At 32.6% G+C, this 27,359-nt stretch overlaps 3 protein-coding genes across 4 annotated transcripts; all 3 read left to right on the top strand.

Moving 5' to 3' along the window:
* The first annotated feature begins 1,609 nt into the window (after window positions 1–1,609).
* LOC125829969 (serine carboxypeptidase-like 17) lies at window positions 1,610–5,910 on the top strand. The gene is made up of 14 exons (XM_049509199.1): window positions 1,610–1,753; window positions 1,825–1,970; window positions 3,746–3,822; window positions 3,914–4,036; window positions 4,123–4,225; window positions 4,331–4,368; window positions 4,477–4,575; window positions 4,652–4,738; window positions 4,817–4,942; window positions 5,045–5,116; window positions 5,208–5,326; window positions 5,421–5,534; window positions 5,657–5,702; window positions 5,795–5,910. Exons 1-14 carry the CDS (start codon window positions 1,617–1,619, stop codon window positions 5,876–5,878), a joined length of 1,371 nt encoding a protein of 456 aa, XP_049365156.1. The 5' UTR covers window positions 1,610–1,616; the 3' UTR covers window positions 5,879–5,910.
* A 6,224-nt stretch (window positions 5,911–12,134) lies between these two features.
* LOC125829936 (serine carboxypeptidase-like 13) lies at window positions 12,135–16,234 on the top strand. The gene is made up of 14 exons (XM_049509149.1): window positions 12,135–12,309; window positions 12,381–12,526; window positions 13,748–13,824; window positions 13,914–14,036; window positions 14,237–14,339; window positions 14,424–14,461; window positions 14,788–14,886; window positions 14,965–15,051; window positions 15,129–15,272; window positions 15,390–15,461; window positions 15,552–15,667; window positions 15,758–15,871; window positions 15,987–16,044; window positions 16,151–16,234. The coding sequence occupies exons 1-14, from the start codon at window positions 12,173–12,175 to the stop codon at window positions 16,232–16,234; spliced, it is 1,398 nt and encodes a 465-aa protein (XP_049365106.1). The 5' UTR covers window positions 12,135–12,172.
* Window positions 16,235–17,182: 948 nt separating this feature from the next.
* Window positions 17,183–25,755, top strand: LOC125829957 (peptidyl-prolyl cis-trans isomerase FKBP62-like). Of its 2 annotated transcripts, XM_049509185.1 has the most exons (13): window positions 17,183–17,556; window positions 17,760–17,846; window positions 18,936–19,193; window positions 19,360–19,440; window positions 19,551–19,631; window positions 21,305–21,499; window positions 22,549–22,638; window positions 22,993–23,168; window positions 24,120–24,242; window positions 24,345–24,491; window positions 24,711–24,838; window positions 24,915–25,035; window positions 25,342–25,755. In XM_049509185.1, exons 1-13 carry the CDS (start codon window positions 17,355–17,357, stop codon window positions 25,405–25,407), a joined length of 1,755 nt encoding a protein of 584 aa, XP_049365142.1. In that variant the 5' UTR covers window positions 17,183–17,354; the 3' UTR covers window positions 25,408–25,755. The 2 variants fall into 2 exon arrangements, with proteins under 2 accessions (XP_049365142.1, XP_049365143.1); XM_049509186.1 differs by lacking the exons at window positions 17,183–17,556; window positions 17,760–17,846 and having other exon boundaries at window positions 19,068–19,193; window positions 19,360–19,448.
* The last annotated feature ends 1,604 nt before the right edge of the window (window positions 25,756–27,359 follow it).

Raw genomic sequence — 27,359 nt, 5'->3', positions numbered from 1 at the left:
TAGACTTGTAATGAAAATTTATTTATTATAGTAGGTCTACATAATATGATGATATAAGAAAAGGGTAAACAATAGAATTCCTACTAATTTAGGGTTTAATTACCCAGCTTCTTATGACTTTTCAAAATTATCATTTATGTTAGATTACGATCTCCATATGTATCTTGAATAGATGGATATATAAGGTCAAAATTAGGTGTCTTTTATCCTAGATACATTGTATTCAAGTGAATGTGCGATACACTGATTCGCTCTCTTGCTTTTCTCCTCTCTCTCAATGTATTTGTATTTCAGAATGTATGTGGAATATATTTGATATTCAAGATACATGTAACTAGTGTGGTTCGCATATCTGGGATATACTGATTCTCTCGCTCGCCTTTCTTCCTATGTATATATACTTCAGAGTGTATCTAGTAGCAAAATTACTTCAATATAAAATTATTTAAAACTATAACAAGAATTAATAAATATGATAGAAATATTATATAATATTTAGTTTTTCCATAAGAAATTTACACAAATCTCATAGTTTTAAGAGCTAATTACATCTTATCCCTACTCTTTTCCAAATTACAAAAATCCATCAAATCTGGTTGGATCGGAATACATCCCAAACCGTCCCGATACACCGCATCTTGGTTTCGGATACATCCCTCAACTTTTTGATACATCACCTCGATTTCGAATACATCACTCAATGTTTTGATATATCGCATATGTCCCGATACATCGTGTAAAGTGATGTATCTGAGAATAAAAGAGAATAAATTTTTTTATAATTTTTTTAAATGATAGAAAATTTTAAAAAATATAATAAAATAAATTATGTATTTAGATAATCTTTCCAAATATCTATTCATTGCCGACAAATAAAACTTAATTTTTTTTCAAAATTATTAGACATCACAATGTCAATTAAATTTATTACTAGAAAAAGAGAAGCAATACATATCAATTAGTACATGTTTATATTTATTAAGTATAATAAAACAATTGGCAATTTAACGTTTTCCTTTCCTACCAAAATACAACAGTAGCGCACCCTTTATGACTTCCCCAAAGTATCACGTGTAAAAATTACTGGCAAAGAAGATTTTTTTTTTAATCATTTCATTGAATATGTTCTGAATATATACTAATAAGTTAAAAAAGAAAATTCAAAGTAAAGTAATTTAACTTTACTAACTATAACAATGAACTTATAATATTACTTTACTACATTAAATTAAAGTGGCTGAACTATATGTGAATAGCTACAAATGATCCAAAAATCAAAATTTTCACTTATAGAATAAATGATACTTATTATTTGTCATTTCACAAAATTAGCATAAATGACATTACTTTTCCTATTTTACGTCTATAAGTTATTAGCCTTGAAAATATGCATTTGATCAATATAGAAAAACTAAACAAATTAATTCATGTCTATTGATTAAAGGAATTTGACTTCAAAAAACATTAAATAAGGGTGAAATAATAAAGTTACATTAATTTTAGTTTCTTAATGCACGTAAAATTTTAAATTGTGACATATAAATAGAAACAGAGGGAGTATATATATATGATATGAAAAACTAATCTTCAAGAAAACTCTGTTGTATAAGAAAAATATGGCAAAGACAGAACTATGTTCTTTGTTTTTAGTTCTTATTGTAGCAGAGCTTTGTTCAGGGCCTGCAATAGCTGGTTTAGCAGTGAAGTTTCTTCCAGGATTTAAAGGATCCCTTCCTTTTCAACTTGAAACTGGGTGAGAAATTAAATCAGAAATAAGTTTGCATATAATCAAAGTTATGTTTTTGAATTGACTGGTGTTTCCAGGTATGTAGGAGTTGGTGATTCAGAAGATGTGCAATTATTCTATTATTTTATAGAGTCGGAGTCTGATCCAGACTCCGACCCTCTTATGGTTTGGATCACTGGAGGACCTGGTTGCTCTGCTCTATCTGGCCTTGTCTATGAGATTGGTATGTATAGCCTATAGGTAACCTAGTAAAAGTTTCAATCAAACATGTTAATTGTTAAGTTTCATTTGGAATATGCAAGTTTCGAAAATGAGGACGATGAGATGGATGTGTCATGTGTAGGACTATAAAGAGAAATAAGATTAGGAATAGAAATATCTGGGACAAGGTGGGTGTGATCTCCATGGTGTATAAAGATGGATCTTGGGTCTAACTCAATCTCAAAAACTAGCTCATAAGGTTGTCCAAGTCCATATAAGGAGACCGAATTTTCATCCCTTTTCCGATGTGGAAATTCTTAACATGGTAGACAAGATAAAGGAAGCAAGGTTGCGATGGTTTAGACATGTGAAGAGGAGAGGCACAAATGCTCTAATGAGGAGTTGTGAGGGGTTGGAAATAGTGGATATGATGAGAGGTAGAAGTAGGCCGAAGAAGTACCAAGGAGAGTTGATTAGACATGACATTACATGTCTCATCTTCAACTTACTGACGACATGACCTGAGAGATGAGGGTATAGAAGTCGTGAATTAGGTAGAAGGTTAGTATATAGTACAACATTGTCTCACTTTTTGCGGGATAAGCTTGGTGTTAATGTGGAGCTCCGTGTTTGTCGTATTACTAACTCTATTCTCGTAGTTAATTTCTTGTTCTTTGATTTTTGTTTCGCATTACCTTGTTAATGTTACTATTCTTTTTCTCTAAATGATCTCTATGCTGCTTTTCTTATTAGTTGTCATGTTCACTTCACTGAATGTAATCTTTTTCATAATTGCTTTAATTTGCTACTCTTGAGCCAAAGGTCCATTAGAAACTATCTCTCTACTTTCACAAGATAGGGGTAAGGTCCGCATACATTCTACTATGTTTAGACCCCACTTGTGGAATTAAACTATAGGTGTGTTGTTGATCACGCTTCATCAAGCTAAATAAGAAGATGCAAGTTTTAAAAATGAGGATGTTAAAATGGATGTGTGGGTGCCAAAAGAGATAATATTTGGAATGATGATATCTAGGACAAGGTGGGAGTGATCTCCATGGTGGAAGAGATGAATATGCGAGTCTGAGATGATTCAGAGATGTGAAGAAGAGAGACACAGATGATCTAATGAGGAGTTGTGAGGGGTTGACATTAGTGGATGTGATGAGAGGTAGAAATAGGCCGAAGAAGTACTAGGGAGAGTTGATTAGACATGACATGTATCATCTTCAATACTTGACCTGGCATACGAGGGTATAAAAGTCGCAGATTAGGTAGAAGGTTAGTATGTTGTAGAACATTGTCTCACTTTTTGCGGGATAAGCTTGGTGGTAGACTAGAGCACCGTGTTTGCCGTATTACTAACTTTATTTGTTCTTTGATTTTTGTTTCGCATTACTTTGTTAATGTTACTATTTTTTTCTCTGAATGCTCTCTGTGTTGCTTTTCTTATTGGTTGTCATGTTCGCTTCAGTGCGTGTTTTCTTTTTTCACAACATAATTGCTTTGATTTGCTACTTTCTATCAAAAACTATCTCTCTACCTCCACAAGGTAGGGGTAAGGTCTGCGTACATTCTACTATGTCCAGACCATGTTTGTGGAATTAAACTAGGTATGTTGTCGATTATGCTTCATCAAGCTAAATAAGAAAAATATTTTGGTTCAGATCACTGACAACTTAGATTAAAATACCACAAATAACAAGTATAATTAGTTGATTTGAATCCTAAAAGTTTCTGGCATTTAGCAAGCTATTAAGTTATACTTTCTAAGCTTTTGGAACTATGAATATGAAGGACCAATAACATTTGAGGCAGTGGAATACAATGGGAGTTTGCCTACAATGATACTGAATCCTTACTCATGGACAAAGGTGAGAGTATTTGAAACTGAAATTGTACTTTGTAATGTACATAAGGTTTGATCACAATTCAAAAATGTTAAAAATATCATGGAAATTTTAGGTGGCAAGTATTATTTTCATAGATTTACCGGTGGGCACTGGATTTTCCTACGCGACAACTCCAACAGCTCTACAATCATCCGATTTACAAGCGACTGATCATGCATATCAGTTCCTTTGCAAGGTAATTATTACTTAGCTGTTTGAACTTCAAAAAGGAATGAACTTTATTAACTATGTACCCTGCTATAATATGATTATTTTTTGCAGTGGTTCGTTGATCATCCAGAATTCTTAAAGAATCCGTTTTATGTTGGTGGAGATTCATATTCAGGCAGGATTGTTCCCTTCCTTACACAAATCATAGCAATTAGTAAGACTATAGTTGCCCTCCAACAATTGTAGTTACTTTTTTTGGATCATGCTTTGTTGGTTTAGTACTATGCTCTCACATTTTGTTGGCCTTGTGATAATGCAGAGAATGAAATGGAAGTCGAACCATTTATTAATCTTAAGGTTGTTGTTTTTCTTGCCAACACAACTCATAATGAAGTTGTTACAACACAAATGGTTAAAGATACGCAAAATGGATGACCTATATTATATATCTTCAAATAATTTCAGGGATATTTACTCGGTAATCCATCGACTTTTGAAGGCGAAGCAAATTATAAGATTCCATTTACTCATGGAATGGCACTTATTTCTGATGAACTCTATGAGGTAATTGGCTTTTCTTTAGTGTTATATTTTGTACACTGTGATTACATTTATTGGCTTAATTTCTTTTCTGAAACAGTCTTTGAAGACCCATTGTAAAGGAGAATACCTTAATATAAATCCAAATAATACACTGTGTTTGCAAGATGTTCAAACTTTTAAAGAGGTTGGATTTTATTTGAAGTAAAATTAAATATTATCTACTTGTTTTATTTGGGCATTAGCTGACCTTATATGAATGCAGCTTCTTAAAGGAATTAATGTTCCCTATATTTTGGAGCCCAAATGTGTGTTTGCTTCACCAAGGCCACACTTACTGTTTGGCCAAAGAAGATCTCTGGATGAAAAGTGTCATCAACTTAAATGTCGCGTGAGTATTCATCGTTCCATCTTCAAATGTTATTTACATAGTAATTTCATTCTTTAAGTTATTGATTTCTTGTATCTGTTTATAAACTTGCAATTGCTTTAGACTGATTGGTACAAACTTTCTTATCATTGGGCTGATGATGATCAAGTTAGAGACGCCCTCAACATCCGAAAGGTATGACACAAAACTAAATGAATTTAAGTAATTTTCTTATCGTCAATGCATAGAACGTTAAACTCAAACTAACATATTCATTTGGTAACAGGGGACTATTGGAAAATGGGAGAGATGTGCAAGAAATTTGCAATACGAAGAGATGATCTTTAATAGCATACCATATCATGAAAACCTCAGTAACAAAGGTTACAGATCTCTTATATACAGGTTGAGTTGATATATTAATTGTGTTTACAATATTTGAATAACTACAAACAGAAATATACCGACTTCTCTATTTTATTTTATTTTAATTGAGCAGTGGAGATCATGACATGAATGTTACCTTCCTATCAACTCAATCATGGATAAGATCTCTTAACTACTCAATTGTCGATGATTGGCGAGCTTGGACTGTTGACAATCAAGTTGCCGGGTTAGTTCTTGATGAAAGACGTACATTTTAAAATTATCGTATGGTATATTAGTCATAAACTCTGTCAGTTTATAGATGTTAAACTCTTTTTTCTTTTTCTTTTTTCGTTTGTTCGATTTCAGTTACACGAGAAGTTATTCAAATCAGATGACATTTGCCACAGTGAAGGCAAGAAAACCTTCTATCAATCTATTTTTTCACTTGATTAAAAAAAATTGTCAAATTGTTAAAATTGGTTTGTTAATTTTATTATTTAACAGGGAGCAGGGCATACTGCACCAGAGTATAAGCCTCGTGAATGTCTGGCCATGCTCACAAGGTGGATGTCTTACCAGCCTTTGTAATCAACAAATGTATTACAATTGTTTAATCGTGTGAGCTCATTGTCAGTCTCAAGTCCAGATGAATAAAAAGAGGGTTGTCGATTCAATAGGAAACAGTTTTCTCTACCTAATAAAGGTAGGGATAAGACTGTGTACATCTTGTCTTCTCTAGTCCCAGAAATTAAACAAAATTTGTCATTTGGTCTACGTTTTTATTTATTAATTATTATTTTTTATTAATGCACGTCAATGTCCAGTAACCTCGAAATGTTTGACAGAGTGAATTGTATGAATATCATGTTTGTTCTGTGTTAGTTTACGCAGTATTATTTTCCCTAATGGATTTAAGTTTTACTTATCATTATATATTACTTATTAGTGTAATTTAAGCAACTATGATCGATTAATACTATATTTTTCAGACTATCATATCGGCTTTATTATGAAAATTTATTTATAATTGTAAATTTACTTATTTTATTTTATTTTTTACCCTCCCTAGGAACTCCATGTAACGAACGGGATTCTTATCCCTCTCATCAATTGTAAATTTACTTAATCTGATGATACAAAAATTTATACACCAACAATAAATGAAACTTGAAATCTTTTCAAATAATTAGACATCACAATGTCAATTGATTCTGCTAGAAGAAGAGAAACAATGATACATTTTGGAAGAGAGGAAACAAAATTCTCAAGGACGAAAATTCAAGATGATTAAAAATTGGTATTTGCAAATCATCTTGAACACGTAATGTCCCTTTTGTCTCGTATTTTATTTTTAGATAAATATGAAAACAATCTTAAATTTGATGTGAATTTTTACTTTAATCTCCTGATTATTGATAACCTTATAACACTTTTCTACTTGATTAAATAATATTACAACACCCCTCTTATGCCACGTGTTATCCACCCATGTGTGTACTAATATAGTAAAATAAAATAGAAAAAACTATTACTATTAAAAAGGTCTTCTTAAATTATTAAATTCATAGGATTTAACTATTAAATATTTTTTAAATATTTATTTTATTATATATATTATGTGTGTGTCATATCAATAGAAAATACCACATATATGATCCATGTTTGGGTGGATAAGATGTGACATAAAAATGAGTGTTTTTAAGATTGTCAATAGTTGAGAGATTAATGTAATTATTCACGTCAAATTTAAGGGCGTTTTTTTTCTCTTTCAAATTTAGGCAACACTCTTCCTTTTTAATTCGTTCTAAGAATAGTGATACACGTCAATATATTTTTAATTAGTAATAAATTAACTTTAAGTTTTTTTAATTTATACTTAAGATGTGTTCGATATTGTGAAACATATCTTTTAATCATTTCATGTTCTAATAAAAAAAAAAAAATTTAGAAAAATATTTTCTTGAAAATAAATCTCTTGATGGAACACAAGAAAATATGTAGATTACCTACTTATTTATCTAGACTAGATAATATTTTTTAAGAAAATATTTCCCATGGAAAAGATTTACATCCCAGAACATATATATTCTCTGAAAATATAGATTATTATTTTTAACAATATTTTGTATAAAATCAAAAATGTTAGTTGGAAGGTGATTGTTATTTCTAAATTTTTTTCAAAAACTAAATCGAGATGCAAAAGAATTCATCTATCTTGTATTCTCTACTCCCTAAATTAGCTTAATTAAATTTAATTATTTTTTAAAAAAGATTCTTTGACTTTTTATCGGGGAGGGGAGGGGGGGGGGGGTTATATGAATTATTTCACCAAGTCTTTCAATTCTTAGTCGATAGGGTAGGCTACAATAGAAAAAATGGAGCAAAAATTGGATTTTGATCTTGAATTTGTTTGGCTCATTTTCCTTCCTACCAGACACACCTTTAAGATGATTTATTATCACCAAATTATGATAGAGAAAGTAATACTTATCTATATATTGTTATATATATGCAAACTAAGCTTCAAGAAAACTCTGTTGTAGAAGAAATATGACAAAAACAGGGCTATGTTATTTATTTTAGGGAAAAAGGATGGATTTATCCCAAACTTTAATAAATGATACGTTTATGCCCTCCGTTATATTTTGTGTCCATATAAGCCTCTGTCGTCCAATTATAAGTACACACATGCTCCTTTCACTAACGGACCCCTCATTTTTTACACGTGTCTTAATCCTAATGAACTATCCGTTTGACCTTTTTTTTTTAACCCATAAACCAACTATCTGCCCCATAACCCAATATCCACCCAATTTCCTCTAAAAGGCATCCTAATTAAAAGACCCAAATTAACAGGCCCCGTATCTCACACACAAAATCCTAGCCTAGTTCTTTCGTCGATTCCAATTTGTTGGTCGATTCCACCTTGTCTTCGTCGAATCTATCGTGTGTTGGTCATAATTTAGTAGTCAATTTTTCATCTATCTGTCGTCTCCCTCATCTTGGCTTGTAAAATGAAGGCACTCAAAGCAAAACTCAACGAATAGATTAGAAGTTTGCAAGGAAATTTTACTCTTAAAGAAAGAACATCCTCAGCCAGTTAGCAGATATGGACAAAATGCTTGCTGTGACGACTTTGACTGAGGATGAAAGCTACATTATTATTGGATTATGAGGAAGTCAATAAAAATGAAGAGTGCTCGTGGAAACAAAAGTCTACATCTCTTTGTCTTAAAGAGGGTGATAGGATCACCAAGTTCCCATTGCCCATAAAAGATACAATAACATAGAACAATTCATGTACAAGGAGTAACAACTGATGACCCAACAAGGATCAAGGGGAAGATCACTGACTTCTATTAGAAGTTATACACAAAAACAGAGATGTGGAGGTGTGCTAGCAATTTTGGAAATTGTTTGGTGATTTCAGAAGAAGAAAGGGAGAAACTGCAGGGGAACACAAAACTAGGCAAGGGTTTTGTGTGTGAGATATGGGACCTGTTAATTTGGGTGGGTATTGGGTTATGGGGCGGATAGTTGATTTATGGGTTAAAAAAAAAGGTCAAACGGGTAGTTCATTAGGATTAAGACACGTGTAAAAAATGAGGGATCCGTTAGTGAGAGAGGCATGTGTGTACCTATAATTGGATGACAGGGGCTTATGTGGACGCAAAGTATAACGGAGGGCATAGACGTACCATTTATTAAAGTTCGGGGATAAATTCATCTTTTTTCCCTTTATTTTATATTATTATAATTTATTTATTTTAAAATAATTATTTTATTAACTAAACTTTGTACAAAATCAAATCATAGAATTAACAAATTATGATAGAGAAAGTAATACTTATCTATTTATTGTCATTTATTATAATACTAGACATCGGAGCCCGTGCTAGCACGGGCCCAATATGTATCATTTTTTGTTTCAATTTATGTGACAAAGACAAAATTAAAGAGTTAATCAAACTTTAATATTAATTTAAAATAGTTTAAATTTTTAATTATTGTTAACTATGGTAAAAACATTTTTATGTCTTTTAACATTCTAAATTGCTAATTATTGTTGTATGATTTGTAATATCTTTTACGCAATTTTGAAATAATAAAGATTATTTCTTCTTTCTCAATTTTTGTGGTACTAATAAAATTTCGAGATTCAATCAATTTTTTTGTCTTTAAAATATTCTATTGTTAATTACTATAAATTATTGTACTTTCTATGTAGTTTTCAAATAATATATATTATTTCATTTGTCCAATTTATGTGTCACCGATAAAATTTGAAGAGTTAATAAGATCTTTTACATATTTTTATATCTTTTGAATATTTAAGTAAATAATTATTGTGATTTATAATATTTTATACAATTATTTAAAAAAAATTAAACAACAAACAAAACGAATTCATCATAGGAAAATTACCAAAGCATCCTTGAATACATCAATAATGGGTCCCACTTTTTGTTTAAAAAAATATGCATATTGGGAGGATATTTTTGTCCAAAGTGGAAATAGAATAAGTATAAAGCATTAAAGTCTTTTAAAATTTTAAATTGTTAGTTCTTATTGTATGATTTGTAATATTTTTACGCCATTTTCAAATAATAGAAGTTATTTCTTCTTTCTCAATTTATGTAATACTAAAAAAAAATTGAGATTCAATCAATTTTTTTTGTCTTTAAAATATTTCTAGCTGTTAATTACTGTAATTTATAGTACTTTCTAAGAAATTTTCAAATAATATTATATTATTTCATTTGTCCCAATTTCTGTGTCACCGATAAAATTTGAAGAGTCAATCAGATCTTTTATATATTTTTATATCTTTTAAATATTTAAGTAATTAATTATTGTGATTCATAATATTTTATACAATTATTTAGTATAGTAAAATAAATTTAAAAGAAACAAACAAAACGAATTCATCATAAGAAATTACCAAAGCATCCTTCAATACATCAATAATGGGTCCGACTTTTTGTTTTTAAGAAATTGCACATTCGAAGGATATTTTTGTCCAAAGTGGAAATATTGTGTAAAAAATGTGTATTTATTGTGATTTTGAATGTTTTGTGGGGTAATAGGACGCACACAAAGTTAAGGTGTTTTTTTGAAAATCTGGGACAACTTCAAGTATCACTTAATGTTTTTTCTCAAAATCTAATTTACTTTCGTAAACTATGTGTTAGATCAAAATCAGATTAACAAATTCAAAAGGAATGAGTAATAAATAGCTCATACAATGACATATTTATTATTTAACCAAATAATAAATATGTAACTAAAAATCTTGTTAGCTTTTGGTTGAAAGCTAACAAGATAGTTACAATGTAACTAAATACTTTATATATATTTGCATTGTGACTTATTATATATAGACTAGACACAAGTGCCCGTGCTAGCACGGGCCCTATATTTGTTATGTTTTTGTATCACTTTATGTGACATATAGAATTTAGATAGTCAATTAAATTTTAATAATATTTTTAAATATTTTAAATTGTTAATTATTGTAATTTATAGTATTTTCACGTAATTTTTAAATAACATATATTACTTCTCTTGTCCCAATATATGTAGCACAGATAAAATTTAAGAGTCAATCAAATGTTGTTAATTATTGAGATTTACAATACTTTCTACTTAGTTTCCGAATTAAATATTAGGAGTACATGTTACTTCTTTTGATTATTGTAATTTATAGTACTTTTAACATAAATTTTTAATAATATATGTTACTTCTGTTATCCCAATGTATGTAGCACAAATAGAATTTCAAGAGTCAATCAAATGTTGTTAATTATTGAGATTTACAATACTTTATACGTAGTTTCCAAATTAAATATTACATGTTACTTCTTTTGATTATTGTAATTTATTGTACTTTTTAAGTAAATTTTTATAATATATGTTACTTCTCTTATCCCAATGTATATGGCACAAATAAAATTTTAAGAGTCAATTAAATGTTGTTAATTATTAAATATTAACTACTAAAATTGTATTAATTTACAATTGTCTTTATTATCTCATTACTGCAAAAATATTATATACATTAAAGTGGACGATTTTTAATAATAATTGTGATTGTTTTTATTAACAAAAGCTCATTGTGATTTTTTTTTTTAATTAACAAAAGCTAAATTGTGAATATAGAATTTTTATAAAGAGAGAGAGAGAAAAAATATGTCTATGAATAAAGGATAAGCACGTGGGATCACAATTGTGGAAAAGTTAATGGACTTGGCAGGTGTACTCTCTGACATCAATTAATGCCTTTTTAAATAGAATCATCCTTTGGTTTTGCAATATTTACGAAATTATCTGCAGGCAATCATGTAATAGAAGATCAAATCCGGGGCAAAATCAAAACATAAAAAAGCAATGAATGATCTGCTATTTGAATTAAGCAAAAAAACCATTGGGCTTTGTGTCAAAATCTCAAAACGTCCAACAATCGATCCTACAATGTACAACATATCATAGCAAAATTATAGTGTTATTCCAAAGATGCCCTTGGTCGGCAAGCATGTCTGCTTATTGCCACTTATATATAAGTAGTAGAAGATATATATAAATATACTCCATCCGTTTCACAAAGAATGACCTTCTTTTTTTTTAGTCAGTTTCAAAAAGAATGACCTTTTTTCTTTTTTGGTAACATTTTACTTTTTATTTTCCACGTGGCATGTTTAAGACCACAAGATTAAGGGCAATTTTGTACATTTGACATAACTTTAATTTAGGACCACAAGATTCAAAAGTCTTCTTTCTTTACTTAAACTCCGTGCCAAGTTAAACCAGGTCATTCTTTATAAAACGGAGGGAGTAATATATATGACAAACTAAGCTTCAAGAAAACTCTGTTGTAGAAGAAATATGACAAAAACAGAGCTATGTTATTTATTTTTGGTTCTTGTTGTTGCAGAGCTTTGTTCAAGGCCTGCAATAGCTGGTTCTCCAGTGAAGTTTCTTCCAGGATTTAAAGGACCCCTTCCTTTTCAACTTGAAACTGGGTGAGGAATTATTAGAGTTATGTTTTTCAAGTGATTTACTTAAAACTCATATAATTGACTGGTGTTTCCAGGTATGTAGGAGTTGGTGATTCAGATGATGTGCAATTATTCTATTATTTTATAGAGTCGGAGTCTGATCCAGACTCTGACCCTCTAATGCTTTGGATCACTGGAGGACCTGGTTGCTCTGCTCTATCTGGCATTATCTATGAGATTGGTATGTATAGGTAACCTAGTAAAAATTTCAATTGAACATGTTAAGTTTCATTCATAGTGTAAAAAAATGTAATTAACCTTTGATTTACACCTCTTCATCATGCTTCAAGTTGTTTGATAAGAAGGTACCACCAAAACTTAAAAGATAATTACTATACAGTAGTGGTTCAATGGACTCTTTTGCATGAGTTGAGTTGTTGGTCAGTTAACAACTCTTATATTTAGAATATGCAAGTTTTGAAAATGAGGACGGTGAGATGGATGTGTCATGTATAGGCATATAAAGAGAAATAAGATTAGGAATAGAAATATCTAGGACAAGGTGGGCGTGATCTCCATGGTGTATAGAGATGGATCTTGGGCCTAACTCAATCTCAAAAGCTAGCTCATGAGGCTGTCCAAGTCCATATAAGGAGATCAAATTTTCATCCCTTTTCTGATGTGGAAATTCTTAACATGGTAGACAAGATAAAGGAAGCAAGGCTGAGATGATTTAGACATGTGAAGAGGAGATGCACAAAAGCTCTAATGAGGAGTTGTGAGGGGTTGGAAATAGTGGATATGATGAGAGGTAGAAGTAGGCCGAAGAAGTACTAAGGAGAGTTGATTAGACATGACATGTCTCATCTTCAACTTACTGACGACATGACCTGAGAGAGGAGGGTATAGAAGTCGTGAATTAGGTAGAAGGTTAGTATATAGTACAACATTGTCTCACTTTTTGCGGGATAAGCTTGGTGTTAATGTGGAGCTCCATGTTTGTCGTATTACTAGCTCTATTCTCGTAGTTAATTTCTTGTTCTTTGATTTTTGTTTCGCATTACCTTGTTAATGTTACTATTCTTTTTCTCTAAATGATCTCTATGCTGCTTTTCTTATTAGTTGTCATGTTCGCTTCACTGCATGTAATCTTTTTCATAATTGCTTTAATTTGCTACTCTTGAGCCAAAGGTCCATCAGAAACTATCTCTCTACCTTCACGAGATAGGGGTAAGGTCCGTCTACTATATTTAGACCCACTTGTGGAATTAAACTATAGGTATGTTGTTGATCACGCTTCATCAAGCTAAATAAGAAAAATATTTTGGTTCAGATCATTGACAACTTAGATTAAATACCACAAATAAAAAGTATAATTAGTTGATTTGAATCCTAAAAGTTTCTGGCATTTAACAAGCTATTAAGTTATACTTTCTAAACTTTTGGAACTATGAATATGAAGGACCAATAACGTTTGAGGCAGTGGAATACAATGGGAGTTTGCCTACAATGATACTGAATCCTTACTCATGGACAAAGGTGAGAGTATTTGATACTGAAATTGTACTGTGTAATGTACATAAAGTTTGTGCACAATTCAAGAATGTTAAAAATATCATGGAATTTAGGTGGCAAGCATTATTTTCATAGACTTGCCGATGGGCACTGGATTTTCCTACGCGAAAACTCCAGCAGCTCTACAATCATCTGATTTACAAGCAAGTGATCATGCATATCAGTTCCTTCGCAAGGTAATTACATTTATCGTTATTTGTGATTTCGCAGTCAGCATAGGAGGTCTAAGACCTCTGTTAGTATTGAAAAACTTTTGTATATCTAATGCAACTCATTACCGATGTTGGATCAGTGTCAAGTGAGTATCACATTTCACTTAGTTTCTCCGCCTTTTAGGTGTCTGAACTTTTTGCTGAACTTCAAAATGTTTTTGCAGTGGTTTGTAGATCACCCAGCATTTCTAAAGAATCCATTATACATTGGTGGAGACTCGTACTCGGGGATGGTTGTTCCCATTATTAGTCAAATTATAGCCAGTAGTAAGACTATATTTGCATTAAGTTACTTTCTTGGATCATGCTTTGCTGGTTTAGTCCTATAACATTTTGCCCTTGATATTGCAGAGAATGAAATGGAAATCAAACCATTTATCAATCTCAAGGTTCGTCATTTTTTCTTATATAAATTATCTTTCCCCTTAGGGATAAACGGCAACTCATAATGAGATTGCTATAACAAATGTTTATTCTGTAATGAACATCCTTTGCCCTCCTATCCTATCCCAGCTAAAGATTGCATAGAAACATATTAGTTTTTGCTGAAGAGATCCTACATAGGGATGGCAATCATGCTAGGTGGGACGAAGCGGGGAGGGTAGAAATCTTAGTGGGTTTAAGCGGGTTTGCCCCACCCCGCCCCATTGCCATCCCTATCCTACAGGTCAATGTACGTAGAACAATATCACAATAAAAAGAACATTTTTTTCAGGGATATTTACTCGGAAATCCAATGACTTTTGAAGGTGAAAACAATTATGAGATTCCATATGCTCATGGAATGGGACTTATTTCTGATGAACTCTATGAGGTTGGGTTTTCTTCGGTATCATATCGGTACACTTTCATTAACTTTACTTACACTTATTGGCTTACTTTTCTGAACCAGTCTTTGAATACCAATTGTAAAGGAGAATACCTTAATATAAATCCAAGCAATTCACTGTGTTTGCAAGATGTTCAGACTTTTAAAGAGGTTGGATTCTATTTGAAGCAAAATCAAATATGATCTACTTGTTTTATTTGGTATTAAAATACTGATCTTATATGCAGCTTCTTAAAGGAATTAATAAGCCCCATATTTTGGAGCCCAAATGTAAGCGTTTTTCGCCAAGGCCACACCAATTGTTTGGCGAAAGAAGATCTCTTGATGAGAAGTTACATGAACTTAACAATCTTCCTGGACTAAAATGTCGCGTGAGTATTTGCCTTTCCATCTTCAATTATTATCTATACAATATTGCATTCTTTAGGCTATTGATTTTTGTATCTGCTATATTGATTACAAGAATTTACAATGTGCTATTACTATAGAATACTTGGTACAAACATTCTGATCATTGGGCTGATGATGATCAAGTTAGAGACGCCCTCAACATCCGGAAGGTATGACACAAAACTAAATGAATTTTACTTATTTTCTTATTGTCAATGTGTAGAACTTAAACTCAGACTAACATATTCATTCATTAAAAGGGGACTATCGGAAAATGGGAGAGATGTGCAACTTTGCAATTCCAAAAGATGGTCACAAATAGCATACCTTATCATGAAAACCTCAGTAGCAAAGGTTACAGATCTCTTGTATACAGGTTGAGTTGAGATATTAATTGTGTTTACAACAATATTGGAATAACTATGTGAAACTAACAACTTCTCTAATGTTTTATTGAATTGAACAGTGGAGATCATGACAAGGTTGTTACCTTTCGATCAACTCAAGCATGGATAAAATCTCTTAACTACTCAATTGTCGATGATTGGCGAGCCTGGACTGTTGACAATCAAGTTGCCGGGTTAGTTCTTGATGAAAGACATACATTGTGGACACTTCAAGATACATTAGTCGTAAACTCTGTCACTGTATAGATGCTGAACCGTTTTTCTTTTCTTTCGTTGGCACGATTTCAGTTACACAAGAAGTTATTCAAATCAGATGACATTTGCCACAGTGAAGGCAAGGAAACTAGTCTCTCAATCTATCTTTTTACCTCTTCTTTTTTCTTAGTCTGAAGTTAGAAAGATTGTCAAATAATTGGTGTTAAAATTGATTTGTTAATTTTATTATTTAACAGGGAGCAGGGCATACTGCACCAGAATATAAGCCTCGTGAATGTCTGGCCATGCTCACAAGGTGGATGTCTTGCCAGCCCTTGTAATCAACAAATGTATCAGTATCACAATTTGTAATTATCAATGTCAACATTTCATTGTAATCACTCATGAATTCATCCTAATTTGAGTTAAGTTTTATGCGTTGACGATGTAAAGAACATTTATAACAACCAGTCGCACTTTAAAACCAACCGTGAATTGCTGAAAACATCAATGTATAAAAGTCTTTAATGTCATTTTAAGCTCCATATATATTACTCTTGAGTTCATTCATATTTCATTCCCTATTGTTAGTAAATCATCTCATATTTAATCTTGTATGTAGTTAGGGGTGTGCATTATTTGAATTAAACCGAAAAATCAAATCAAACCGAATTCTAATTTGGATTGGTTTTTTGGTTTTGGATTAATAATTTACTTTGTTTGGTTTGGGTTACACTTCTTCAAAACCAAAAACTGAAAAATCCAAACCAAATAGTACAAAACCAAACCGAATGCACACCCTTATAATAATGTAGTTAATAAAATTTTAGTGTGAAATGAGTAAATTTCACGTTTTCAGATTCTTAAATAATAAAAAAGTTTGAATTCGCCTCTCAACTTTATAACTATAATTTAATATTTTCTTTTTATAGAAACTCCATTAGAGGTTGAGGGAAAAATGAAATTTTTTCATAACGATAAAAAGTCAACCGATAATTGAGTCAAACTAAAAAAGTGAGAGCCAATATAGGGGAGATTCAATACAATTCGTGGCCAGTAATCGATTTTTTCAGTACTAAACTTTAAACCAAATCACTAACCAAGTTTTTTCCTCTGTTCGACTCGATTTATCATTTCCAAAATTTTCACTAAAAGGTTCAAAATCAATAACAGTAAACGTACGAAGGAACATAGTTCTATTGAAAGCCACAAACTTTTCACTTGTAAGGAAGTGTGTTGGGCTGATCCAATCTTTTAGTCTATACAAAGCCCAGCCCACTTCAAACGACTTCGTAGTTACTGGAAGCTACTGTCACTGCACGCGAACACTCCGCTCTACTTGCTCCTCCGTTGGTTTTCATCGGCGTACGATCTCCGACCTCCGACCTCCGTATAAATCACTTCATAGAACTCCGCTTTAAGTTATAAATTCTTAGTAAACAGTAATTAGAAGTAACAAAAATGGTGGAATTTTCCATGGCCAATGCCCAAGCATTTATAGATGAAGATGATGAACTGGATGAAGAGCCAGGTGAAGAGATAGAATCAGCACCACCGCTCAATGTTGGTGAAGAAAGGGAAATTAACTCAAATGGACTCAAGAAGAAGCTTCTTAAGCATGGTCAGGGTTGGGAGACCCCTGAATTTGGTGATGAAGTCACCGGTAATTCTGAAATTTAATCGACGCAACAGTTTCAAGATAAATTGATTAGTTTATTTAATCAAAATTAACTTTTCTATCAATACATATCAGCAATTTAATATTTGGGTGAAATTCTATGTTATTGAATTCCATATCCAGTCAAATACCATGAAGGAATATTTGTTTTTAATTGAAATGTTTCTACTTTATTTATTGTGTTGCAGTTCATTATGTTGGTATCCTACATGATGGAACCAAATCTGTTTCCACCAGGGACAAAGGTGAACCTGTTACATTCAAACTTGGTCAAGGTGAGTTCTTGGTTACTCTTGTTACTTATGTTTACTTGAAAAATGAATTTTTTACGAGGTTAAGGACACGCGGATTGATTCGACTTCTAAGATTTAGATTAAGTAAGCAAAAACATTAGTGAATAAATGTATAAAGAATAATAATTTGAATAAATTAGCAAATGGAACAGTGAAGTCAAAATATCATTGCTCAATCCTGATTCCGGTGACAGTGTTGGTTCCAGAATAAAAGGTCTTTATATGTATGATTTTATGAATATTGCCTTAGTTGGTAATGTTATAAGAGAGAGCTCTGAATGCAAGAATATCAATGTAGTGCTTTGTATTGTTGAAAATCCAACCTTTTTACAAATGAATAACTCAGCTATTTATAGACAACAGATAGAAATGTAGAATACATCAAGATATGAAATCGCTCTGCTTGGACCCTATAGTACGTCATCCAATAGAAAAGCTCCACCTGGGTATATCATTATGTGCACAACTGTAAATCTGTTGTGATTTACGGGATCCTGTACGGAATTAGTTGATGCGTCTGTCCTTTCTTTCTCCTCTCATGACTTCGTGCCATAATTCCTTTATTTCTTCTAACGTGCGTCAGGCCACAAGTCTTTTATTTCTTCTAACGTGCCTTCGGGCCACGGGTCTCTTCCTTCATCGCCAACAACTCCAATGGTTTTGGTAGAAGTGACTGATATCGATAACAACCCCGATTACTCTTGCTTGTGATTCTTTGAAGATCGCTTGCCTCTGGAGTCTTTACTCAGCTCTGTTTTTATCATTATCCTACTATCGTACGTCTTCATCCTATGCGACCACGTGTTCACAGTAATTTACCCCATACAACTTCCCCTTCGGTCTAGTTACCTTATTACTCCTATATTGGTGTGTAGTTGATAATTAATAATAATGTTTAAAGTTGCGAAAAATGTTTATTTTGCTATAATTGGCCATTTCTCTTACCATTTTTCCTTATAATTTGCTTAAGAGATTGTAGGAAAAAGTAGTTTCTTTTGTTGATACTGAGTTTGTGCATCCATTATTTGGTTTCTATTTATTAAGCTTAATAAGTTTGCTTTTGTTGGTTAGAGAAAGTTGCTGCTGGCTTAGACCGTGGCATTGTCACGATGAGGAAAGGTGAAGGAGCATTGTTCACTTTGCCTTCGGAAACTGCTTTTGGATCGTCAGACTCGGATGTAGTTTCATTGAATAGTGTCGTTCAGTTTGAAGTCGAACTCGTATCATGGATCACAGTGGTGGATGTCTGCAAGGATGGTGGTATTATCAAGAAAATTTTGGAGAAGGGGGAGATGATAGGACCTCCTGGTGACTTGGATGAAGTTCTAGGTACTTGATTATGTTCTGTGTTTAGTTTGTACCCAAAAAGAATTAACTATCAGGAAACCAAAAGAAAAAGAAATATTGCTAGTGCCAGTATCTGCATTTTATGTGGTCTTACTCGTGATATTGCATTTATCAGTTGTTTATAGATAAGATGTCCTTGATTTTGCAGTGAGGTATGTGGTGAGGGTGCTTGACGGCATCACTGTTGCAAAAACATCTGAACATGGAGTGGAGTTTTATGTCAAAGATGGTACCTTGGTATCTTTGTTTTTGTGCTTGAGGATCAACAAATTTGTGCTATCAAGTATCAACTGATAGTATATTCCGTATATTTGACTAACCAACTCTGTTTTCATTTAGGCCATTTTTGTCAAGCATTACCAAAAGCGATCAAAACGATGAGAAAAGGGGAGAAAGTGAATTTACTTATTCAACCTCAGTGTACGTCTGCCCAACTCATTCTTTGCTAGCATTATTTGGGTTGATAGCTGGGGTTCCTTTTTGGGGGAGGGAGTGGGTATCAGGAGTATAATTCATAGATAATAAAGTAGTCTAGATAAAGAAAGTAGATTATTTGTGAATAGTGGACCTGTCAGCTGTCGCCTACTGTGCTGTTCAGATGGAAAGATAGCTCTGTCTGTATAGTTTTATCATAATGTTAGTCCTTGAATGGCATGTAAAAATTATCACGATATCTGTGTAAGGGAGATGAATTGGGAGTTATTGCCACTTATTGCTATTTTTCACAACAATATGTTGTACAAAAGCGAATTAAGTGTATCAAATGAGAGGAATTCCTTATTTCCCTAATGATGTATGACATGTGTTCCTACAGGAGAAAATGGTAGTAGACAGTTGTACATTCTGATTCATTTCGAATTTTGCGGAATGCAACTAGAATCTGGGATCTGGTCTAATTTTACCTCTATTAGGTAAGAGCTGGCTGTGAGATCTTTGAGTGGAGTGCAACTAGAAACTGGGATCTGGGCATATTTTACCTCTATTAGGCTTTCGGTTTTGTTTTTGTCTTATCGCTAATTTTGTTGTTTTAAGGTTAAAGGTGATTTTCTAGTACAGTACTGTCTAGTCACCTTGTTGGTAATGAGCTAGAAAGATACTTCCTTCTTTCCATTTTAATGGAGTCGCCTTAATTATTAGGTTTGGAAGTGTTCTATGTAATGTATTCAAAGGTGCTGACTTTTGTCATCAATATTTCTTATCATAAATCTGTCAGATGGTCAGAGTTTCAGATAGTACAGTATGAAATAATTCTGGGAATTTTAGACATTTAATTCATGAGAAAATAGTTCACATTCACAAATTTAATGTTTTAGTCCTATATGACATACCTTTTGTTAGTTCAAACATTCATAATGTGTGTGCTCACTTTGACAAAAGGTCTGCTGACCACATTACATGGGTGGAGTAGACATGAATAAAGATTTTATACCAGACATGCTCTTCAACTAAAGTAGAAACACATTAAACTACACTGTGGCTCTGTTCAATATCTGTTCTTACTAGATGTTGTCATCCTATACTGTTTGACCATCTCATCTAAAAGATTATAGAGAAAACATACTTTTATGTCTTCAACAAGCCCCTCTCGCGTGCGGGCATGATATTCGTTTTTATGGGCCAAACATGTGGAAATTCTTTTCTATAATGGGGAATAGAGAGACTTGAATGATCTTTTCTGCTCTGATATTATGGTGAAGTTTGTGACAATTTCATCTAAAAACTTACTTTTATTTGTTTAATTATGCCTTCAACAATTAAAATATACGTATTATGTATGTATGTATCTTGGCCCATGTCACAAAGACTTATGTTGGTACAGAGGAACTGGAAAACCAATATAAACATAGTTTGCTTCCTCAACATATGGAATTTTCATGTTGTTCCTTTGTAAGTGCCATGTTAAATGCAAGAAAACTGCGAGGGAAATTACGCTGAAGAACTCATGCAATCATTTTAAGTTGGTGTGCATCTTCCTCACTTTTATGATAGCAAGATATGCTTCAGGAATGATCGCCCATCCTTCCTTATCAGCCTGAAAAATTCCAACAGTTCTTTTCACCCTAAAATTTTTCTTTACCCCATCATCTTTGCAGATGCCTCTGTTGACAGGGATAAGGACTCTGAAAGTGGCGTCCCTTCAATTCCTCCAAGTTCTATTCTGAGTATTGATCTTGAACTAGTTTCTTTCAAGCCGGTAATAAATGTGACTGGTGATTTGGGAGTTTTAAAGAAGATTCTAAAAGAGGGAGAAGGCACTCTTACTGCAGATGAAGGTGCTGCTGTGACAAGTAAGTATTTAGAATTATGTGCATGTTACCTTCTTGCCCTTGAGGAAATTAAATACAGATAGTTGATATTATGTTACTTAACCATATTTTTTTTTTTGCGGGATGGAGTGTGAATAACAATGCATGTATTAGGCATATAAGAGAACCTAAATTAACAAAAATACCCTTAAGTTCAAACAAGCTGTATTACTTTAGTGAATACAACTAAAAGCCTTATATTAATAAAAATTATGATAGTATCATATTAGTAAGAAATCTGAATAATTTTGGTTTATTGTTTTTAAAACTATAACTTATGCATGTATACTAATTGGTAAAGGTAATCCTTGACTTTGGTATCATAATCCCTGCCTAACAATCAAAGTATTATTGTTCATCAGCTTGCAAGCCAATAATTATAATCTCTCCATAACTCGTCCGTGAACTAGATGTCGCTTTAATGTAATACAGAGACTGTACACAAATATGTTGTGGGGAAACCTCATATTGATGTTAAAAATAGAAAGCTCTCCTACTAAATTAATAATTAGTTAAACTTCTATAAAAGTTAGAAAAAACACTGAAAAATTGATGGTTGCTACAGCCTGACCTAAAAAATAAATAAAGTGAAGACAATATTCTAAAAATTGGTTAAAGTTTGGAGGCCAAATCCTAGTTAAGTGGTAATTAAGTAACGGCAGCAAGCCAGCAACAGTTCCCTAAATAGCGACAAAGACAAAATAGCTTAACCTAGTTGAAATGAAAGTGGATTAATGTATCATGAAGAAGACTAAATAGATTATAGATGGATGTTAGCGGTACTCTAATACTACTCTTTTCACTTCTCATCAAACGTCATATTGCGTCCTTCATCACCCTAGGAAAGGGGACGGCAAATATGGAAATGTTGCCTTACTCTTGCTCAGTGAAAGGCACACATGTGTGCTCTATTTTGGGAAGCATAACTGCAGAATTAGCTTAACGCTGGGTCCAGTTTGAGAATTGGTAATAAAATTCAGCTCGAGTATGGGGAATTTACTAACTACTTGGTTTTTGTTTCAAATCTCCAGTTAGGTATACAGCTAAGCTTGTGGACGGCACTTTGCTTGAGAAAAGAGGCTTTGATGGAGAGGACGCACTGAAGTTTATAACTGATGAAGGTCTGTACATTAGAACAAATTCAAAGTTTACTTATGGCTGATAATTAAGCATCTGATATATTTATTCCCATTATCCTCCCTGAAATCACAAGGTAATAAGGTTTGTTATGTTAAAATGAGGTTTTTGTGGTACGTCCTTGATTTTTTGTCATAAATTAAAAGTTATATCAGGTGCATTTCTTGCATGGCTTTCTTCTGAAAGCTCAAACTCTTTAGATTTTGTGTAATGTGAATTAACCATATGAAATAAACCCTGCATATATGCCAAGTCTTCAGTGATGCTTCTGTACTTCTTGAACTTTATGCCTACGAACCTTGCCTTGCTATGATTATGTTGTACTGTTTTGCATGCAGAACAAGTCGTTGCTGGACTGGACCAAGCTGTTACTACAATGAAGAAGGGTGAACATGCAATAGTGACAGTTAAACCTGACTATGGGTTTGGAAATACTGAAGTGAAGCGGGATCTTGCTATGGTTCCTCCATGCTCAACCATAATTTTTGAAGTTGAGATGTTGGAGTTCACAAAGGTAATTTCTGATGGAAGTCTGTAATCTGCTAAGACATATTTGGTTTAGCCGCTTAGTACATATGGTTCAGCGAATGTAGGGTTAGAACTCATATACGATGTGTAAATGACCCAAACAAGTGGCCCAAAGTTCTGATTGGCAAATGTAGTTAATTTTCTAGGATTGAACATATGAAGAAACCTGAACACTACTCAAAAGGTTAATGGATGTAATTGCTTAAACTGATTGATTAAGTTTGTAAATATATTGCTGTGTTTTTTTTTTCTTGTGAGAATTTACTGGCACGTACTATGAAACTAAATCGACTCTAACGATACTTCTCCGGAACATCTATAAAGTCTCCTCTCTTCATAGAGAAGTCCTCTCTTGTTTGTTATATCTTGTGTAAATCAGGTTTGATTTGATGCTTATGTTTTTCTGTATTAAAGATTTTCTAGTTTGGAATTATGTTATTAGATGTATTGTCCATGCCTTATCTTCAAGTTACAGTAATTTGATTTCACCGAACCAAAAAAGAAAGTTCCAGTAATTTGATTCACATAATAACCGATGTTTGGATTTTCAAGTCTTAACCCCCTATCGACTAATCCTGTCCTGTTAACTACTCTAGTTTGAATTTCAGGTCAAATTTAACAAGTTATTTTAATTTGTAGCCTTTCGTAGCTAAAACTCTGAATATGGTAATCTTCACTCTAGTGTTTGGTAATTTGGATCATCAAGTGAGAGTAGGACACTTTAATTGGGATGGATGGGGTGCTAAACTGCTTAGTGTAGTGAAATTAGGGCAGCTTAGTTGGGTTGGACAGAGTGCTTATTTTCGTGAAGTTGATAATCTCTTAATGGGAAAAATTTTGATGCTGCACAAGACCATTTTACTAAATTTCTCTCGTATTTATTTTGGGTTGATACATACAAATTTCTCAAAACTCTAACTCTCCTTTTGGGAACTAGGAAAAAGATCCTAGGGAAATGAATAAGCATGAGAGAATCCAAATGGCCCAGAGGAAGAAAGAAGAAGGCAACTTGCTCTTCAAAAACGGAAAGTATCAAAGAGCAATGAAGAAATATGAGAAGGTATCTCAGTGAATTGGTCATCAATGTTAAGAATGTGCAACTTTTGTTAGATACTCTATAATTTTTATGCTTTTTCTCATTTGGATTTTTTTTTCCGTTCAGGCTACTGATTGTATTAATGAAGATGAACATTTTGAGGATGATGATCAAAAGATAGTTAAATCATTGAGAGTGTCATGCTGGTTGAATGGTGCTGCAGCATGTCTCAAACGGAATTATTTCCAGGAAGCAATCAAGCAATGTTCCAAGGTAAAGTACATACATAACAAGATAATCAATTGAACAATACTATTTTCATGTAATTTGGATGGATAGGCATGCTTTATTGTGACAAAAACAGTCATATCAGTGCATACTGTATCAGCTGATTAAAGGCATTCTTCCTTTTCATGTTAATGAATTGGCAATCTGTCTTTTCAAAACGAAGCACGGCCTAATTTCATCCTTATCCTTTCCCATCGGTCATAGGTCTTAGAAGTTGAGTCCTGCAATGTGAAAGCATTATATAGGAGAGCACAAGCATTTATGGAAACAGCTGATCTGCACTTGGCGGAACTGGATATCAAGAAGGCACTAGAAATAGATCCACAAAACAGGTAATGCAACTCATGACTTTAATATTGGTGGAGAATTCTTTTGACCGTTATGATTCAAGGAGTTTCTGCGGATCAGGGAGGTGAAACTGATACAGAAGAACCTAAAACAACTCCAAGCAGAGAGCAACAAGAGAGATGCAAAGCTCTATACAACAATGTTTGCACGCTTGTCAAATGAGAACTCTTCGGCAGCAAAGGTTTGTTTCGTGATTTCTAACTATTCGTAGTTTGAGAACGAAAAGATGGGAGAGGAGGATATCTTTTTTAAAGATTTAAGTTATATGCAAGAAACTGAAGAAGTGTAGAAGTTTTAAGAATGCTTAATGATTCGTTCTCTATCATATGATTTTGTCTCATTTCTTCTCAAATAAAATATCTTAATCCTCTGATCTGGCTTAAGAGAAGTTGTATTACATTGAGGAAATTTGAGTCTAGAATCAATCGAGAAAATATACATGGTAACTACAGGCTAATTATATTCCAACTTTCTTCCAATTTTGCAGAGATTAAAAGTGGAAGAAACGGAGAGCAAGAATGAAGAAAATGTTGGTGAAATCAACATGCGCTGACATTTGATTGGAAGTTGAATCTAGATGAAGAATTTTACTTGTATACATATTTTCTAAAGCTAACAGAGTCTTGAGCCAGGAGTCTATAGGAAACAACCTCTTTACCCCAGTTACCCCGCAAAGGTAGGGGTAAGGTCTGCGTACACCCCACCCTTTCTAGACCCCACTTGTTTCGGGAATATATTGGGTATGTTGTTGTTAACACCGAGCATGTATAGACAAGGTAATAGAGAAAGGCATTACATTGCAGAAACCACACTTGTACCTCTGGAAATACGTGGTTTCAGTTCTATTTTAAACGTAAAAAATTGGCACCTTCTGGTTGTATATTTCATTTGGATGTTAGTTTGAACTTTATTTTTCAGTTGCCCCTATCAAATTTGAGATATTCCCCTGCATTTCTGCTGGCTTTGCTTATTGTGTTCCATCTACTAATACTGAGATGATTTTAGTAGCAAGAAAAAATATACTAACTAATTGAAATTTGGACAAAATTACACTAAAGGCTCATCATTATAACTCAAAATCTTACAACACTTTTATTTTACCACGAAGGTTGGTAACAAGCCAAAAACAGTTCTCACTTGAGGCAATGCCAACAACATAAATTTAGAACTCTACAACTGAAATAGTAAGTATAGTAAACTCTACTACAGAAGCAGTCACAAGTAAAGTTAGTGAGTCGTGTAATAGGTGATCATGTGGTATTCTGAGAGGCACTTGAGTCAGCCATTGACGCTCATCGGCGTCTTTGGCTCCATCCAAATTTTTTTTGGCTTAAATTTTTCTTTTGTGCTATCAAAAAATGAGATTCTTGCACAAAATTTGAATTTGATGCTCACTGCAGAGCATAGATCTTTGTTGCATCTTTCATGTATAATTTATTTCGTGTCTGGTATAATTCTCAAAGCTTTCTATGGCCAAAAGGAGTAGGTAGCGGGATAGATTTAAATATTCTGATATTATTTTATTTTCAAATTTTCACCAATCATCTTTGAATGAGACAACATTCTGGTGGACACCATGTGCAGCTATTTTATATCATTCCAGAAATAGCCATCGTTCTGTATTATTATTTTTTATATCACATTCGAACTTGGCATAATTGTTAATTTCGTTTTCAAACTATAAATATTTTTAAAAACACTCTTTTAGTTAATTAATTAAACTTAAATTCATTCTCGATTTGCCACATAGCATATCAAGTATGTCTCAAACTCTTGTAATAGCATGAGACTCTATAAAAAGCTGAAAGATGTGTTGAAAATACACTTAAACTTGACGAGAATTTAAGCGTGTATTTCTTACGTTCCCACAAGATGCTTCAGTAGAGGAAAAATTTTACGATGGTAGAGGTTCAACCAACAATAGTTGTGTGACCCTCCATTAATTAATGTAAATTGACACTTGGATAATGGATCCACTTCTTTACCTTTTTACCATCTCTCTCTTACTCACCTCTCTTTTCTTTCATTTTTTTTACTCCTAATAAATATATGATTCTCAAAACATAATTAAATAATTAATACATTTGATAAAAAAATATCGATAAATACATTTTCTGTTAAAATAACTTAAACACTTATAAAATTGTTAACATTAAAAAATAAACTTATTTTTCAGTATATTTAATAGAATCAAATTAACTCAAAATACAAACTAATTTACTTTAGCATATAAATTGATTTGATAAGATTATTTTTGTTTTGATTTGATCTTATTTTGAAATTAGACATACTTTTTCTTTCACCATAACCATATTTAAATATAAGAATGACAACGAGACAGAACAGGATAGGGAGTGGTGGACTCATAAACGTTTTTAAAAAATTTATACAGGTGACATGGGTCATAGAACGAAATTTAAGTCTTTTAAATTAAAACTTGCAATGCTTAATTTATTTTCAAGAATCAATTGGTTCCATATAATTTTAAATTAACTACTCATTATA

This window comes from Solanum verrucosum, unplaced genomic scaffold (assembly GCF_900185275.1).
Source record: "Solanum verrucosum unplaced genomic scaffold, falcon-dt-bn FXZP01000282.1, whole genome shotgun sequence".
Taxonomy (NCBI): Eukaryota; Viridiplantae; Streptophyta; class Magnoliopsida; order Solanales; family Solanaceae; genus Solanum; species Solanum verrucosum.
This window is presented reverse-complemented; position numbering and strand designations above follow the sequence as displayed.

Excerpts from the sequence above, each read along its gene's own strand:
- LOC125829969 (XM_049509199.1), top strand. The coding sequence starts at position 1,617 with ATGGCAAAGACAGAACTATGTTCTTTGTTTTTAGTTCTTATTGTAGCA. Across the intron at positions 4,739-4,816 it reads ATGTTCAAACTTTTAAAGAG|CTTCTTAAAGGAATTAATGT; the intron begins GTTGGATTTTAT and ends ATATGAATGCAG. Across the intron at positions 5,535-5,656 it reads GTTGACAATCAAGTTGCCGG|TTACACGAGAAGTTATTCAA; the intron begins GTTAGTTCTTGA and ends GTTCGATTTCAG.
- LOC125829957 (XM_049509185.1), top strand. The coding sequence starts at position 17,355 with ATGGTGGAATTTTCCATGGCCAATGCCCAAGCATTTATAGATGAAGAT. Across the intron at positions 17,557-17,759 it reads ATTTGGTGATGAAGTCACCG|TTCATTATGTTGGTATCCTA; the intron begins GTAATTCTGAAA and ends ATTGTGTTGCAG. Across the intron at positions 24,839-24,914 it reads GAAATAGATCCACAAAACAG|GGAGGTGAAACTGATACAGA; the intron begins GTAATGCAACTC and ends TCTGCGGATCAG.
- LOC125829936 (XM_049509149.1), top strand. The coding sequence starts at position 12,173 with ATGACAAAAACAGAGCTATGTTATTTATTTTTGGTTCTTGTTGTTGCA. Across the intron at positions 14,037-14,236 it reads CATATCAGTTCCTTCGCAAG|TGGTTTGTAGATCACCCAGC; the intron begins GTAATTACATTT and ends ATGTTTTTGCAG. Across the intron at positions 14,340-14,423 it reads TAGTCAAATTATAGCCAGTA|AGAATGAAATGGAAATCAAA; the intron begins GTAAGACTATAT and ends TTGATATTGCAG.